This window comes from Aquarana catesbeiana, linkage group LG04, assembly GCF_042186555.1.
Source record: "Aquarana catesbeiana isolate 2022-GZ linkage group LG04, ASM4218655v1, whole genome shotgun sequence".
NCBI lineage: Eukaryota > Metazoa > Chordata > Amphibia > Anura > Ranidae > Aquarana > Aquarana catesbeiana.
This window is the reverse complement of record NC_133327.1, coordinates 510377238-510393220: the sequence shown is the minus strand read 5'-3', so window position 1 is coordinate 510393220 and position 15983 is coordinate 510377238. Positions and strand designations below refer to the sequence as shown.

Below are 15983 nucleotides of genomic sequence, written 5' to 3'. Positions count from 1 at the left end.
GTCTCGTTGTTCTTCCAACATATTGCGCTTTGCAAATGGCACATGTAATTAAATATACCAAATATTTGGTATTGCTATTAAAGAACGTATCACCACCGTAGACATGCCTACAACAAGAGCATCCATTAGAGCCACATCTGTAGTTACCTTTACAAAAAAGCCAAGTGACTGATTAGGGAAGTTTATTTTGGAAGCTGGGAGATAAGGAACGACCCAGAGTAGGAGCCCTCCGGGAGACTACATTGACCCCCTTCCTTAGAATATTGGCACAAATCTCATCAGAGTATAAAGAGTTTAAATGTCTATTGAAAATGCCCTTTTCTGACTAAAATCACTACTGAGGGTTAAACGGTTGGCTTTATCATTCTTCCTGTTACTGAATCTCTTCAGTAGCTCAGTCCTACATCTTTGTTTAGCTATGGATAAAGCCCTGTCCAGCATTCATCTTGGATACCCATGTTGAAAAAATCGATCGTACAGAGTCTTAGCCTCCTGTTTGAATTGTAGATCATCATTGCAAATGCGTCTCACTCGCAGAAATTGTCCAACCGGAATACCCTTAATCGTGTGCTTAGGATGTCCTGATTATGCAAGTAGGAGCAAATTGGCAAACAGGGATTTCCTATACAAAGTGGTCTCCACCCGACCATTTTTCCCTGTCAGATTGACATCCAAGTAACATACAGACCTATCATCAGCATTACCAGTAAAAGTGAGGTTTTTGTTGTTATTGTTTAGATGCCTCAAAAGAGAAGGCATGAGCTCGGTACCTTTCTACACAACATGCAAGAGGTCATCAATGAACCTAAGGTACAATCAACTAGACAACCTGTATGGTTACTATCGCCAAAGATGTGGGACCACTCCCACCAACACATGTATAGGTTTATACACAGTTGTTATTTTTGAGGATAAAAGTGGTTCTTTAACATGCGTATTTATCAATCATGTTGTGCAGCTGTTCCTTATTTTGACTGCCTAATGAGCACCTGTTGATGTCAAGGTGGTCCTATATAAGGTTCAGCATTCAGTATAGTCTTTGTAATGATTAAGCACAGGTCAGATGTGTGAAACGTGTCTACGTGACTAATACCTGATGCCCTTGGTGTATCCTGGTCGTTTTCAATAAAAGCCATTTTGTTTTGGAACCTTTGGATGTGCAGCCATTTCTTCTTTTTCCTAAATGTCTTGCAGGACAATTTCATGGGTTAGATGGTAAATGCACCAACTAGAAACAAAGCATTACTAGATCTGCTGATTACCAACAATACAGACCTGATCACGGATGTGGAAATACGGGGCAATTTAGGAAACCGTGATCACAGGTCAATTCGTTTTAGTATAAATCCCACAATTAGGAAACATGAGGGGAATACAAAGACACTGCATTTCAAAAGAGATAACTACCCTAAACTACGAAGATGATAATTGGGATAAAATCTTAGGAACAGAGAACACGGAGGAAAAATGTGTATGCTTTAAGAGCGTATTAAATAAGGGCATTAGCCAGTGCATCCCAATGGGAAATAAAAAACAAAAGTCCTGGGTGGCTTAACTCCAATGTAAAAATGCATATAAAAGCAAAGGAGAAGGCCTTCAAAAAATACAAGGCTAAGGGATCATCACGAGCATTCCAACTTTACAAAGAATGCAACAAGAAATGTAAGGGTGCAATCAGGGTGGTTAAGATAGAATACGAAAGGCACATAGTGGAGGAGAGTAAAATATATCACAAGAAATTCTTTAAGTACATAAATAGTAAGAAAGGGAGCTTAGATCATATTGGTCCCATAAAGAATGATGAAGGGAATCTGGTTACTAAGGATGGAGAGATGGTGAAGGTATTGAAATTATTCTTCTCCTGAATCTTCACGAGGGAATCGGGGGGCTTCAGTAACCAAAACTGCAATGTTTTTCCTCATGACATGTCACAGGAAGCACCCTCATGGCTAACAGAGGACAGAATTATTGATGTTGAGTTTTTCAAGTCGATTTCTAATTGCTATTTCTAAGTCACCGGGACCAGATGGCTTGCACCCGCAGGTCCTTAATGAACTCAGTTAAGTAATTGCCAGACCATTGTTCCTAATTTTTAGGAACAGTCTACTGGCTGGAATGGTATCAGCTGACTGGAGAAAAGCCAATGTAGCACCAATATTTTAAAAAGGGCCAAGACACATCCCTGGGAATTACAGACCAGTTAGCCTAACATCAATTGTATGCAAGCTCTTGGAGGGGATGATAAGGGACTATATACAAGATGTTAGTAATGACAACGGTATCATTAACAGTAATCAGAATAGATTCATGAAGAATCGTTCTTGCCAAACCAATCTATTAACCTTCTATGAGGAGGTGAGCTGCCATCTAGATAAAGAAAGGGCCCATAAACGTGGTGTATCTGGATTTTGCAAATGCATTTGATACAGTTCCCCATAAACGTTTACTGTACAAAGTAAGGTCCATTGGCATGGACCATAGGGTGAGTACATGGATTACAGGGGCGAGTTCAGAGGGTAGTGATAAATGGGGAGTACTCGTAATGGTCCAGGGCGGAAAGTGGGGTCCCCCAGGGTTCTGTCCTGGGACCAATCCTATTTCTTTATAAATGATCTGGAGGATGGGATAAACAGCTCAATCTCTGTATTTGCGGATGATAATAAGCTAAGCAGGGCAATAACTTCTCCGCAGGAGGTGGGGAACCTTGCAAGAAGATCTGAACAAATTAATGGGGTGGGCAACTACATGGCATGAGGTTTAATGTAGAAAAATGTAAAATAATGCATTTGGATGGCAAAAAAATGAATGCAATCCACTTACTAGGGGGAGAATCTCTGGGGGAATCTAGGGTGGAAAAGGACCTGGAGGTCCTAGTAGATGACAGGCTCAGCAATGGCATGCAATGCCAAGCTGCTGCAAGCAAAGCAAACAGAATATTGGCATGCATTAAAAAGAGGATTAACTCCAGAGATAAAACAATAATTCTCCTACTCTACAAGACTCTGGTCGGGCCACACCTGGAGTATGCCATCCAGTTCTGGGCACCAGTCCTCAGGAAGGATGTGCTGGAACTGGAGAGAGTCCAGAGAAGGGCAACAAAACTAATAAAGGGACTGGAGGACCTTAGTTATGAGGACAGGTTATGAGCACCGAACTTGTTCTCTCTGGAGAGGAGACACCTGGAAAGGGGATGTGATTTCAATGTACAAATACCGTACTGGTGACCCCACAATAGGGATAAAGCTTTTCCGCAAAAGGGAATTTAATAAGACACGCGGCCATTCACTAAAGTTAGAAGAAAAGTGGTTTAGCCTTAAACTGCGTAGAGGGTTCTTTACCGTAAGAACTGTTTGGATGTGGAATTCTCTTCCACAGGCAGTGGTTTCAGCGGGGAGCATCGATCGTTTCAAAAAACTATTAGATGGCACCTGAACAACCACAACATACAGGGATATACAATGTAATACTAACATAAAATCGAACACATAGGTTGGACTTGATGGACTTGTGTCTTTTTTCAACCTTATGTAACTATGAGTGTCTGACATTATCAGCCATTCCATGCAAGGAACCCTATTTCCTTTTGGTCCAGGGGAGTTGGAGCTTTAAACCTAGGGTAATTCCTAATCTTCTCTTCAGCCAAAACATTGATCATCAGTCCCTCTGCCTGGTTTCATTTGTCCAAAAGGAGCTTTTCATCCTCATTTGACTACTATTCTCTATCTCTCAGATACTCTTTTTATTGTCATACCAGATGAACCCTGTAAAGTGATTTCATTCTCATTCTGCCTTTCTGGGTGGTTAAAGTTTCAAGCATGGTCTTAAGGATTTTTTTTTCCCAATAAAACACTTTACTGGTTGTAAGGGTCTCTTGACAAAAGTTATTTAATTTTTTTCCATTACATGAGTACTGAGTACCAGCTCTTACAGTATTAGCTCTAGTAGTTTGATTGTTATTACTGCCGTTTAAGGGATGCATGTCACATGGTGTGGATTGCGTTCGGTAAAACATGTATTACCATTTGTTTGATCATTTGCTCTACTGGTTTGAAGTGGGAGTGTTCAAGTCAAAAGCCACTCAATTACCTTTTCAATATTTTTATTAAAGTCTTACAAAATACAACAAATAGTAAATGTGTGCGTTTTTTTTTATCGCACAGTGTACAAAAGCTTTGGCAACATTAAAGTACATTCAAAATAATTAAAGGTGGTTGGATATGATATAGACCATTTTAGGGGGGGGATTCTATTATTGGGGAATTGGCGCTGTTCAAAAAGGTATTCAACAAATAATAAATATTAAATTAATACCAATCAGTGATTAAAAAGTGAATCAATAAATAATATAAATGCTTCAGGTGAAAAAATGCCATAAATACACTAATGTGCTATAAAGTGCAAAGTGCAAAAAAAAATGTGATCTGAATATATGGAATAAATACACTTCATGTGAATAAAATAAATAAATCACTAACAGTGATATTAAACATCAAATGACATGTTGTAAAAAAAGTCTTTCAATTAACTCCACAATAAACCACTGTGAAAAAATGATAAAAACCACAAAATGTGATATGAAAAATACTGGGTGTGAAATATAAAAAATATAAAAAACTCTGTGTCCTAAAAAAGATGAATACATTCTGTGAAAAAACTACGGTGTATCAATCCAAAAATAATTCTTGATATGGTGATTCAACAAGTGCTCCCCATCTTCAACTGCAACCCCAATCGTGCCCTCACTCACCAGAGCGCCTAACCCCTGCAGGGGTAATAGGCCTGTAAGCTAGGATCCAGCAGTGATGTTTCTTGGTGGTGGGTAATCCTTCACACGGGTGTTGTTTTCTTCCCCTTTGCTTATGTACCACAGAGATCCTCTTAATACTCCCCGGCGATGGACATCCCTGTTGAATAAATAGCTGTATGTTTCACCATGTCCCTTAGATACTGCCCCCCTTTTTTTCCTAAGCGCAGAACAATTGACTTTATTTGTAGACCATTTTACACTCGGCTGAAGTATCAATAATAGTATGCTAAAAAAAGGGGGGGAGAAGTTGTCCTGAAGAGAGTGAATCTCAGGGACAGTGTTAAATTGTTCATATGAGGTAGCACGAAACCAAATGGTGGTGAACCATGAAATAAAAAAGAAAAAAAGAGGGAAGGGGAGGGAGGATGAAAGATATTGCATTGTTTAAAGGAAAAAAAAACCCAGGAGTGAATAAGGGGGTGTTGGATTTCAACAAACCATAGACTATAGAAGTCTGTCCCAAAGATTTAATTAGTTAAAAGCATTTGGTCAAAATCTGCCAATTAGGAGATCCAAGATTCCTGACTGTAATTAGGTGCTCCAAGGTGCCTATATTTTTAGGAAATATAGGTCTATATGGGTTTTTATTTTTTCCAAGGGGATGATTGCTTTATTTCCAGGCACTTGCAATGGTTTGCTTTGCTGCAGTAAAAATAATGGACATCAAGGTGATCTGGTTTTCTATATTACAAGGCCTCTAATGGGTGCATCCACAGGGGTCTTTCTAAAACAGTATAAATTAGGTAATAGAAATAGAGCAAGAAATAATGGCTTTTAGGACAATCCCACCAAATATGTCTAAATGTACTGGGTTCTAAACCGCCCCTAAAACAGGCAGAAGGGTATCCTGGAATCGCTCAAAATTACCAGTAAGGTACCAGATACAAAACTCTCTAGTACTTTATAGTTTGTTTCAGTAGCTAGAACATTAATAGTTCATTAGATGTGTTAACCCATATATCTCACCAATCTTCTCAAGAGATATCCCAAGGTCAGAGGCCCAAATAGGCATAATAACCAGATGGTGAAAAAAAGCATGACATTAATAGCAGCAAGCAGATAGTGAAGATAATGCCCAGGGTGTGTCGGTTTGTGTTATAGAAATATTCAAATGCTGTAAGCTGTAAAGGGGTATAAGAGTAGTGAAGCAGGGAAGATGCATAATGTTTAATTTGATCATTAGGTGGTATATTATGCAATTCTTTGAGGGATTCAAAAGGATTAAATACAAAAGGACAAAGAGGATCATTCAGGAGAGTCAATTTTGTGTCAAACTACCAAATAAAACTTCAGGGAGAATCCCAAACATGAGTGAAAAAGGGCAACCTAAAAAGGAGATTAAAGGAAGATGAGGTGATAGAAGTTTGCTGGAACGTTTAACTGAATCCCACTCTTTAAAAGTATGGGAGGTAATAAGACTAGAAAGTATTTTGTGCCCTGATGAAAGTTGGGATATTTGCGCAGTGCGGAAATAACTAGATATATGTGGGACTCCCAATCTTCCTTGTATCTTGGATCGAAGCAAGGTATGTTTTGCAATCCGTGTCCTAGTGTCACCCCATATATAGGCAAGGATCTTGGCTTAAAAAGAGCACAGAACATGCAGGGGGACCTGCGCCAGCAAAGCTCAAATATAATATAGTTATTTGGGTAGCAGAGGCCAATTACCTCCTTGTTTTTTAAAGCTTGCATTGTAATACCTTAAAAGGTCATTTTTATTCTTCAAAAAGGCCACTCTTGATTTTGACAGAGTCAGAATTACCTCTCCACAAATCCATTCTGATTCATATTTGTACTTTCTCTGCTTTAGAGGATGGCTTCCTAACTTCTTAGGGATTAGCATTACATATGAACATTTTAATATGCATCTTGATATATTTGCATTTTATACTTGCCTGCAATGTTTGTTTTTGATTTCCTAAAAGTACTTAGAACATATACTGTATGTGCATTAATATTTCAAGTATTTTGTCTCATTATTCTATTCATTATTTAATTGTAGAATGCAGAAGCTTGGAATAATTTGTCTTCCGCATTTATCAGATTAAAACAGAAGTAAGTATTTTTTTTTTTTTTACTAGAAATACAATGCATTTTCTGATTCCTTTAATAGCTTCCTTTGGCCATTATAATTGTGATTACCATTCAAGATTAGAAGTGATTATGAATGAGCTTCAGGCACTACAATGAGCTGCAGCCAGGTTATTCCTGCCCTGAAGTCCACCTCGTTGTTTATGTGAGCTCCAGGGCAAGATAACTGAGTGGTCCATTTCACTACTCCAACTTACAGACCAAGATTGCTCAGAATTTTAAAGTGGTTGTAAACTCTCCAACCCAACTTCAGCATATTCTAATCCTCATTACTAAAGCTACTGATCGCTGCTTGTAACAGTCCCCTTGTATTGTCTTTTTGCAATCCGTCCTGAAATTTTTGCTGACATCACCAGTGTATGCGCTCCCCATCCTTTGATTCAAGGCACGCTCTGTGTGCCGTCTCCCCAGTGACAGCATACTGTGTCCATTAGTTCCGCTGTCTACGGCCCAGCTGTGAAAACTCGCTAGACTGCGTATTCATTGCTGACACAGCTTCCTGGTTCTCCCCTTGTGACCATGTGACGTCACACGGGGAGTAAACCAGGGCATAGAGATGCCTATCGCTGCAATTATCTGGAGCTTTCAGCCTGACAGCTGCAAAACACCGGACATGCAAAGGCAAGTATAACACAGGGAAAATGTAGATCTACAACGGCATGTATTAGGAATGAATCAACTTATTGGATTTTGGGAATTTTTGGGGGGGATCGGGATCTATCGCGCGTGTGCTAGATTACAGCAGGGGTAAGCAGGAAGGGCGAACATGATGTACACAACCGACTCAAAAAAAACAGTACTCAAGATGGCGCCGCTTTATTCCGGAAGATTTTTTTTTTTTTCTACAAACTTCACAAAAATAGTAAGTTAGAAACGTTACTGCATACATTTTACTATATAAAGATTGCAAAGAAGTGTTTAGAACTAACTAGATGAAAAACACAATAGGGATAGCAGAGTTTACATCCGCTTTAAAGTGGTTGTATACCTTTTTTTTGTATTTTTACCTACAGGTAAGCCTATAATAAGGCTTACCTGTAGGTAAAATGAATATCTCATAAACCTATATGGTTTAGAAGATATTCACTTTGCATGCAGCCGCTGATGTCAGCAGCACATGCACTGTGAAGGTCCAGCAGACGCTGCCGGACCTTGCCGGAAAGAAGTCTCTCGCGCGCATGTGGGGGAGTGAGGACACTGCGGCTCCGGCCACCCACAGAGCTGGAGCCGCGAACCCAGAAGACACGCCGAGGGGAAATGTCAGCTCCCTCGGCGGTGACCGGGATCATCCGCCGACGCCTCGTTCTAAGGTATTTCATAATGAGCTAGTATGCGGTGCATACTAGCTCATTATGCCTTTTGCCTTACAGGTTTTTAAAAAATAAATAAAATTTGTGCGGGCATACAACCACTTTAAGACACATATGTAGACAGGGTACTACAGTTTAATTTCTACCATCATGTTCACTATGCCCATGGTAGACTCCAAAAAATGAGTCTATGCTCCCACTCAGCCTGTTTTTAGTGATGCGGAGATGCTGCAGATTTCTTCCACTGTTTCTGAACTTATCAATATGTATGAGATATACTATTATATGCTCCTATGCAATGAGGTGTGATTAAGCTTGTTGTGCATATCATTGTCATTGTCTAATACAGATTAAAAATCAATAAAACATAACTCTAATGAAAACACTTCAGTGGATGCTTAAGTTAATCTCTTTTCAAGATCAGGCCTCATATGTGAGGAGATTACTATTCTCCTTTTGGTGTCGTTCTACTATTCCACTGCTTTCTCACTTAAAATCTTCTTCTTAGATAATATATTTTTTGATGAAAGCTTACAGTGGCTGTAAACCCTTACATACTCCCAGTGAAATGACTGGCCTCAGATGATACACAGAGATGAAACAAATCCTCCTATATAAGTTGTACCTGTTGATCTTCAGACTTCTCTTTTCTACAGCCGTTCAAACAACATGATTTATGAAGTTTGTCTGTACTGTCAGAAGACAGAGGGCGTAGAGCTTAAGTTACACTCTGCAGAGCTCAGTGAGGAGAGCTGATTAAAGGGAAGAGAAACACCCCCTTTCACACAGGAACAGAACTGAGGCTGTCAATCAGCTGGAGCTCCCTCCCCTGTCACCTTTTTCTTTTGTTGTCAGGAAAACTTGGCAGAAGTGATTCATGCTGATAGCAGAGGGCGCTTTTAACACATTTTTGGAACAATTGACAATTATACAGTGATCAGTGGTATAAAAATGCACTGATTACTGTATAAATGTCACTGGGAAGGGGTTAACACTAGGGGACGATCAAGGGATTAACTGTGTTCACTGACTGTGTGTTCTAACTGTAGGGGGAGGGGACTGACTAAAGGGGATGACAGATTGTGGTTCCTAGCTATTAGGAACTCACGATCTGTCTCTCCTCACAGAAAAGAACAGATATTTGTGTGTTTACACACACACACACGTCCCTGTTCTGATTCTCGTGCCCGGCGGTCATCGCGACCGTTGGCCATGAGCATCGGAACCCCCGCAGTGCAGCACTTGCTATCCCGCTTAAAGGAGCTGATGTATAGCTATGACGGCTCGCAGGAACGTGCTAACCTGCTGCAGTATAATGACAGCGGCTGGTCGGCAAGCAGTTAAAAGGCAGATATTCCTGCAAATTATATAAAAGTGCAAAAATAGAAAAATAATTTATAAACCATTATGAAAATATCTACTAAATAATGAATCGTGACAGTTCATATAATTAAACCTAAAGTGACAGTTCATCAAATGAAGGTCATGTAAAATCCATAATGAAAACATTTCCAGAGCTTCTTTGACCACTTCCCATGCACCTCTGTGCTCACCGTGCTCTCACCTTAGTTATATGATATAGCGCAAGTGTGCTTATATTCCTGCATGTTGTTTCCAGCTGATATCCTGAGAGAGGGTCTTGTAATGTAGCCTCACACTAACTAGGGTACCTGTATCCTATCCACACAATGTATATTACCTCCCGTGCCATGTAGGAATAAAGAGGATGTGTAAAACCATATAATAACACTTTATTTGTGATTAAAATTATGCTTGCATATGAAAAAAAACTCTCTTGGCATTCAGTGATCACTTGGTGCGTGATGTAATCCGTAGGGTGGAGCCTGGGGCATCGCGGTCCGGAAGTGATGTCATACCAGGAGTTTTACCCCATTGCATGCTAAGGAATTTTTTGTCTGTAAGCATAATTTTAATCACAAATGTATCGTTATATGGCTTTACAGTATTGATGGCATCCTCTTTATTCCTACGTGGCACGAGAGTTATTTACATTGCGTGGGTAAGGCATTTTTAAAGGGACCAACATCCTTATTCTTCAGGAGGTACAGTGCCTTGAAAAAGTATTCATACCCCTTGAAATTTTCCACATTTTATCATGTTACGACCAAAAACGTAAATGTATTCTATTGGGATTTTATGTGCTAGATCAACACAAAGTGGTGCATAATTGTGAAGTGAAAGGAAAATGATAAATGGTTTTCAATTTTTTTTTACAAATAATTATGTGAAAACTGTGGTGTACATTTGTATTCAGCCCCCTTTACTCTGATAGCCATATCTAAAATCTAGTGCAACCAATTGCCTTCAGAAGTCACCTAATTAGTAAATGGAGTCCACCTGTGTGTAATTTAATCTCAGTATAAATACAGCTGTTCCGTGAAGCCCTCAGAGATTTGTTGGAGAACCTTAGTGAACAAACAGCATAATGAAGGCCAAGGAAGACACCAGACAGGTCAGAGATAAAGTTGTGGAGAAGTTTAAAACAGGGTTGGGTTATAAAAAAAATATCCCAAGCTTTGAACAGCCCTCAGATCACTGTTTAATCCGTCATCCGAAATTGGAAAGAGTATGGCACAACTGCAAACTTACCAAGACATGGCCGTCTACCTAAACTGACAGGCCAGACAAGGAGAGCATTAACCACTTGACCACTGGGCACTTAAACCCCCTTCCTAACCAGACCAATTTTCAGCTTTCGGTGCTCTCACACTTTGAATGACAGTTACTCAGTCATGCAACATTGTACCTATATGAAATTTATGTCCTTTTTTCACACAAATAGAGCTTTCTTTTGGTAGTATTTAATCACCGCTGTTTTTTTAATTTTTTGCGCTATAAATCAAAAAAGACAGAAAATTCGATAAAAAAAAAATTATTTGTTTCTTTTAAAATGTATTGCAGAGTATTGGCAGAGTTTTTCAGTGTTGCAGAGTATAGCACAGTGTTGCAGAGTATAGCACAGTGTTGCAGAGTATAGCACAGTGTTGCAGAGTATAGCACAGTGTTGCAGAGTATAGCACAGTATTGCCATTATTTATATTGAGCAGCGCTGTGGGCACTAAACATCCAGCCCACAGCGCTGCCATCTCTCCCCCTCTCCCCCCGCACTGTAACGATCGGTACAGAGAGGGGAGGGAGGAACTGGCGTCATGACGTGACGCCGGTTTGTTTACATGTGATCGCTCTGTCATTTGACGGAACGATCACGTGGTAAACGGCCGCGATCAGCGGCTATTTACCGTGATCCGTGATGCGCCGGGTCCTCAGGACCCGGCAGTCACGGATGTTCCTGAGTGTGAGCCCCAGGGGGCCCGCGGTCGCAACATTCTGGAATGACGTCCATGGACATCCACCCAGAACTAGCCGACCGCGCTTTTGCCGTCTTTCGGCAAGGGCCCAGTCGGCAAGTGGTTAATAAGAGAGGCAGCCAAGAGGCCCATGGTAACCCTGGAGGAGCTGCAGAGATCCACAGCTCAGGTAGGAGAATCTGTCCACAGGACAACTATTAGTCGTGCACACCACAAATCTGACCTTTATGGAAGAGTGGCAAGAAGAAAGCCATTGTTGAAAGAAAGCCATTAAAGAGATTTTGTGGCAAGTTGCTGAAAATTGCTGTTCACAGATGCTCTCCATCCAATCTGACAGAGCTTGAGCTATTTTGCACAGAAGAATGGGCAAAAATGTCACTCTCTAGATGTGCAAAGCTGGTAGAGACATCCCCAAAAAGACTTGCAGCTGTAATTGCAGTGAAATGTGGTTCTAAAAAGTATTGAGTCGGGGGGGGGGGGGGGGCTGAATACAAATGCATGCCACACTTTTCAGATATTTACCGTATTTATCGGCGTATAACACGCACTTTTTTCCCCTTAAAATCAGGGGAAAGTCGCAGGTGCGTGTTATACGCCGATCCCCTGAGCTACACAACTCAAAAATCGCCGACCGCGATTTGAAAATGGCGCCGCCGGCACAAAAATACACAGAGCCGGTCCTCGGCTCTTTCCGGCGGCTCTCGTTCATTTTCGGCTCCACTCGTAGTCCCGAGCGGAGCTATCCGAACCTACTCGGCTAGGTTCGGATAGCTCCGCTCGGGACTACGAGTGGAGCCAAAAGTGAACGAGAGCCGCCGGAAAGAGCCGAGGACCAACTCTGTGTATTTCAAATCACGGTCGGCGATTTTGAAGACAGGGGATCGAAGGCTGCACTGGGCAAGGCTGCACTGGGCGAGGCTGCACTGGGCGAGGCTGCACTGGGCGAGGCTGCACTGGGCGAGGCTGCACTGGGGGAGGCTGCACTGGGGGAGGCTGCACTGGGGGAGGCTGCACTGGGGGAGGCTGCACTGGGGGAGGCTGCACTGACGAGGCTGCACTGGGGAAGGCTGCACTGAGAAGGCTGCACTGAGAAGGCTGCAATGATGGGCATTTAAATGTAAGTTTTTTTCCCTTCAACTTCCCTCCTAAAAGTTTTTTTTCCTTAAAATTCCCTCCTAAATTGGGGTGCGTGTTATACGCCGGTGCGTATTATACGCCGATAAATACGGTATTTGTAAAAAATGTTGAGAACAATTCATCATTTTCCTTTCACGTCACAATTATGTGCCAGTTTGTGTTAGTCTATCACATAAAATCCCAATAAAATACATTTGCATATTTGGTTGTAATATGACAAAATGTGGACAATTTCAAGAGGTGCAAATACTTTTTCAAGGCACTGTATACCCGACAGGATATGAGTATCCTAGTGAGTGGGAGGCTACATTACAAGACCCTCTCTCAGGCTATCAGCTGGAAACAACAAGCTGGATATGAGTACACATGCGCTATATCATATCAGTAAGGTGAGAGCACAGCAGTGCACGGAAAGTGATCATAGAAGCACTGGGAATTTCTTCATTATGGATTTCACATCACCTTCATTTGATGAACTGTCACTTTATGTTTAATTATAATAACTGGCACGATTAATTATTTAGTAGATATTTTCATATTAGTTTGCAGTTTATTTTTCTATTTTTGCACTTTTATATAGTTTGCGGAAATATTTGCCTTTTGAAGGATTCATGATAGTAACACATGTGTTATATAGAGATTGGTAGTACTGATTTAATTTATTATTTACACTGAATAAGCTGAAAATACTCACCTTTCCTTTCACTTTTCTATTCAGCCACTGGTCCTAGGATAGAAGTCCCGTGTAAGCCGTGTGAGTCATCCTACCCAGAGCTTACACAGGGCTGCTGACCCTCACTCCTTTGCCCATATGTGAAAGCACTTGGATGGCTGCCTGGCTGAACAAAAAAAACCTGAGCCATGTATGTCAAGATTTACACCACAAGTTCTGGGGAATAGTTGTCGTGCTCCAGCTGGGCCCCAGAGGAAATGCGTTGCATTTTTGCAAAGGAAAGTAGTTTAGATCGGGGCAGATGCACACTACTTAAAAGGATAACATTTTATCTGAAAAGTGTACAACAGGGTTTAGATTTACTTTAATGGTCACCCAGTCATCGTTGTATTAGAAAGATATAGCATCCTTGGTATCATAAGTATTGTTTAAGCCATCTGTCTATACCATAAAAATCTGTAAGTAGCACACCTTTCCTCCCTGTGCCTAGTTGGTTAGTGGCTAAGAGGCAGTTTCTATGGGGTAAGTACTTTAGCTTCTCTCACATAACTCAATGATTTACTTCTTTATGTTGTAGCATCTCAGAGTGATATGTTTCAAATGGTATGGGTTATATCTCAGAAACATATGCCTCTAATTTGCTTTTTATGTGTTCCTTTGTATTCATTTGGTGCTATTTGGATCAGCTAGATTGTTAACAAATCACTTAAGAAGTGAACTTTACTGTGATGCGATAAGGATCTTGCCTGAGCCTAATAATCTCAATCTTAGAAGACATTTCATCCTTCATTTACATAAAGTGAGATTACTTCAATTTGTGATGTCAGTGCTCGTACTCTAATGAAAAATCTTAGAGGGTGAAGCCAAAAGATTACGTGTTGGGTATGTTTGGAACATACCTGGCCGATCCCACTACTCCAGTGATCTCCACTTACTACTGGGTTCCCTGTTGGGCAGCTGCTCTGCTTCATTCTGAACACAGGAGGTCAGCAACTCGACATGAGCGCCATTCAAAGAAGTGCACCTCCCTGCTTCTCCGCTTCTTCCAATCAGAGAATGCTTTGTGTTTAGCAAATATGCAATATATTACCTTTCCATGATGTGTTTTACTATTTGCTGCTAGAAAGTGGCAAATCTAAACAAAATGGCTTTCTACAACTACTTTGCAGATTAGCTGGGGAGATCAGATTACATAGAACAGGAATATGCCGTTTTTCTCCTAGTAGTGTTAAGGCACACTGACCAACTGGCATAGTAAAAAAAATACAATTTGCTTTGCAAATTGTGTGTGACTGCACCCCAAAGTTAATAGACTTTTTAATTAAAGCTGATCTCCAGGTTTCATTTAAGTTTAAATAGTTTGTTTGAACCGAGTTGGTCCAAGCAAACTATTATCTTCATTACTAGATATGCCCGCTGTATGCACTGTATAAGCTGTATGTAGCTACAGTATACAGCACTGTGTTCTGGCAGCAGGATGGGATCCCTGAACAAAATCGAATCTGAACACTGCTTAGCCAGTTACAGGGAGCTTTGTGTTCTATGAAGGAATACAAAGCTTCCTCTGATTAGCTTATATATAGAGTCAGGATGAGCTCCGGCGTGTTCGCATGCTGCACGTGCCGAGCCCACCAGGAAGTCGGCACGGCGCATCGTTAATCACAAGCAGTGAGACATTTCCCAATGTGTGGCTGCAGAGATTGGGAAATATCTCACTGCCTGTGATTAGCGCTGCGCCAACTTCCTGGCGGGCTCGGCACGTGCAGCATGCGAACACACCCGAGCTCATCCTTAAGAAAGAGGTGTGCTGATTTCCAACTCAGCCAGTCAGCAGAAGCTTAGTATTAATTTATCGAATACAAAGATCCCTGTCAGTGGCCAAGCAGTGATCAGCCTGACACGATTTTATGGTAGGTTTACTTTAGCATTAACCCATACAGCAATTTAAACATATACGGTAAATCCAATACTCCTGTCTGCAAACAGATGGCACACAAATTACTCTAATTACTTTTATAGCCAAAAAATCATATTCTTGTAACATTCTATTACTTCATATCTAAATTTTACCAGCTTTCCTACCTCTGCCCAGTTAGTTTGCTGTCACTAGCCACTGAGGTAAAATTTGTAAGAGTATGTACTCCTGCTTGCTGAGATACAATAGAGACGTTTTTCTGCAGCCCATTGGGTATTCATGGGAATGACAATTGGTAGGGCTACTTTGTCACCACTACAAGGCTAATGTATTGATTTACTACATTTTAGTTTGCTACTTTTGTCTTCATACTCTTTTTTTTTTTTTTTTTTTTTTTTTTATGGCTACAAGGCTGATGTACTGATATACGACCATTTTAGTGAGGGTTACCATAATGCCGTTCATTCAGTTCACACATAAAAACTGTTATTTAGAACGTGTTTATTGGGCAGGCACCTTCCTGGTGTTTGCTTTTCTTCTGCTAACTGTCAGAGATTTGAAACCCATTCCAATGAAACAACGTTTATTTTGGCTTGTGTTCTATGTTCAACTGTAGTAAAATGAAATAATAGCCGTGGATCTGCTTCCACTGATAGCTTGCTTTGAAGTTGTTTGACGGAGGTTAAAAGTAACTATTGACAGGCAGTGCTGACAATGTATA

At 40.8% G+C, this 15983-nt stretch overlaps 1 protein-coding gene across 1 annotated transcript in view; it reads left to right on the top strand.

Annotated features, from left to right (window-relative positions):
• TTC27 (tetratricopeptide repeat domain 27) overlaps positions 1 to 15983 on the top strand; it is a 795933-nt gene that overhangs the window by 700810 nt on the left and 79140 nt on the right. Inside the window, exon 16 of the mRNA XM_073627729.1 lies at positions 6810 to 6862. Within this exon, the coding sequence (XP_073483830.1) occupies positions 6810 to 6862 (53 nt within the window). The remainder of the gene's footprint in view (positions 1 to 6809; positions 6863 to 15983) is intronic.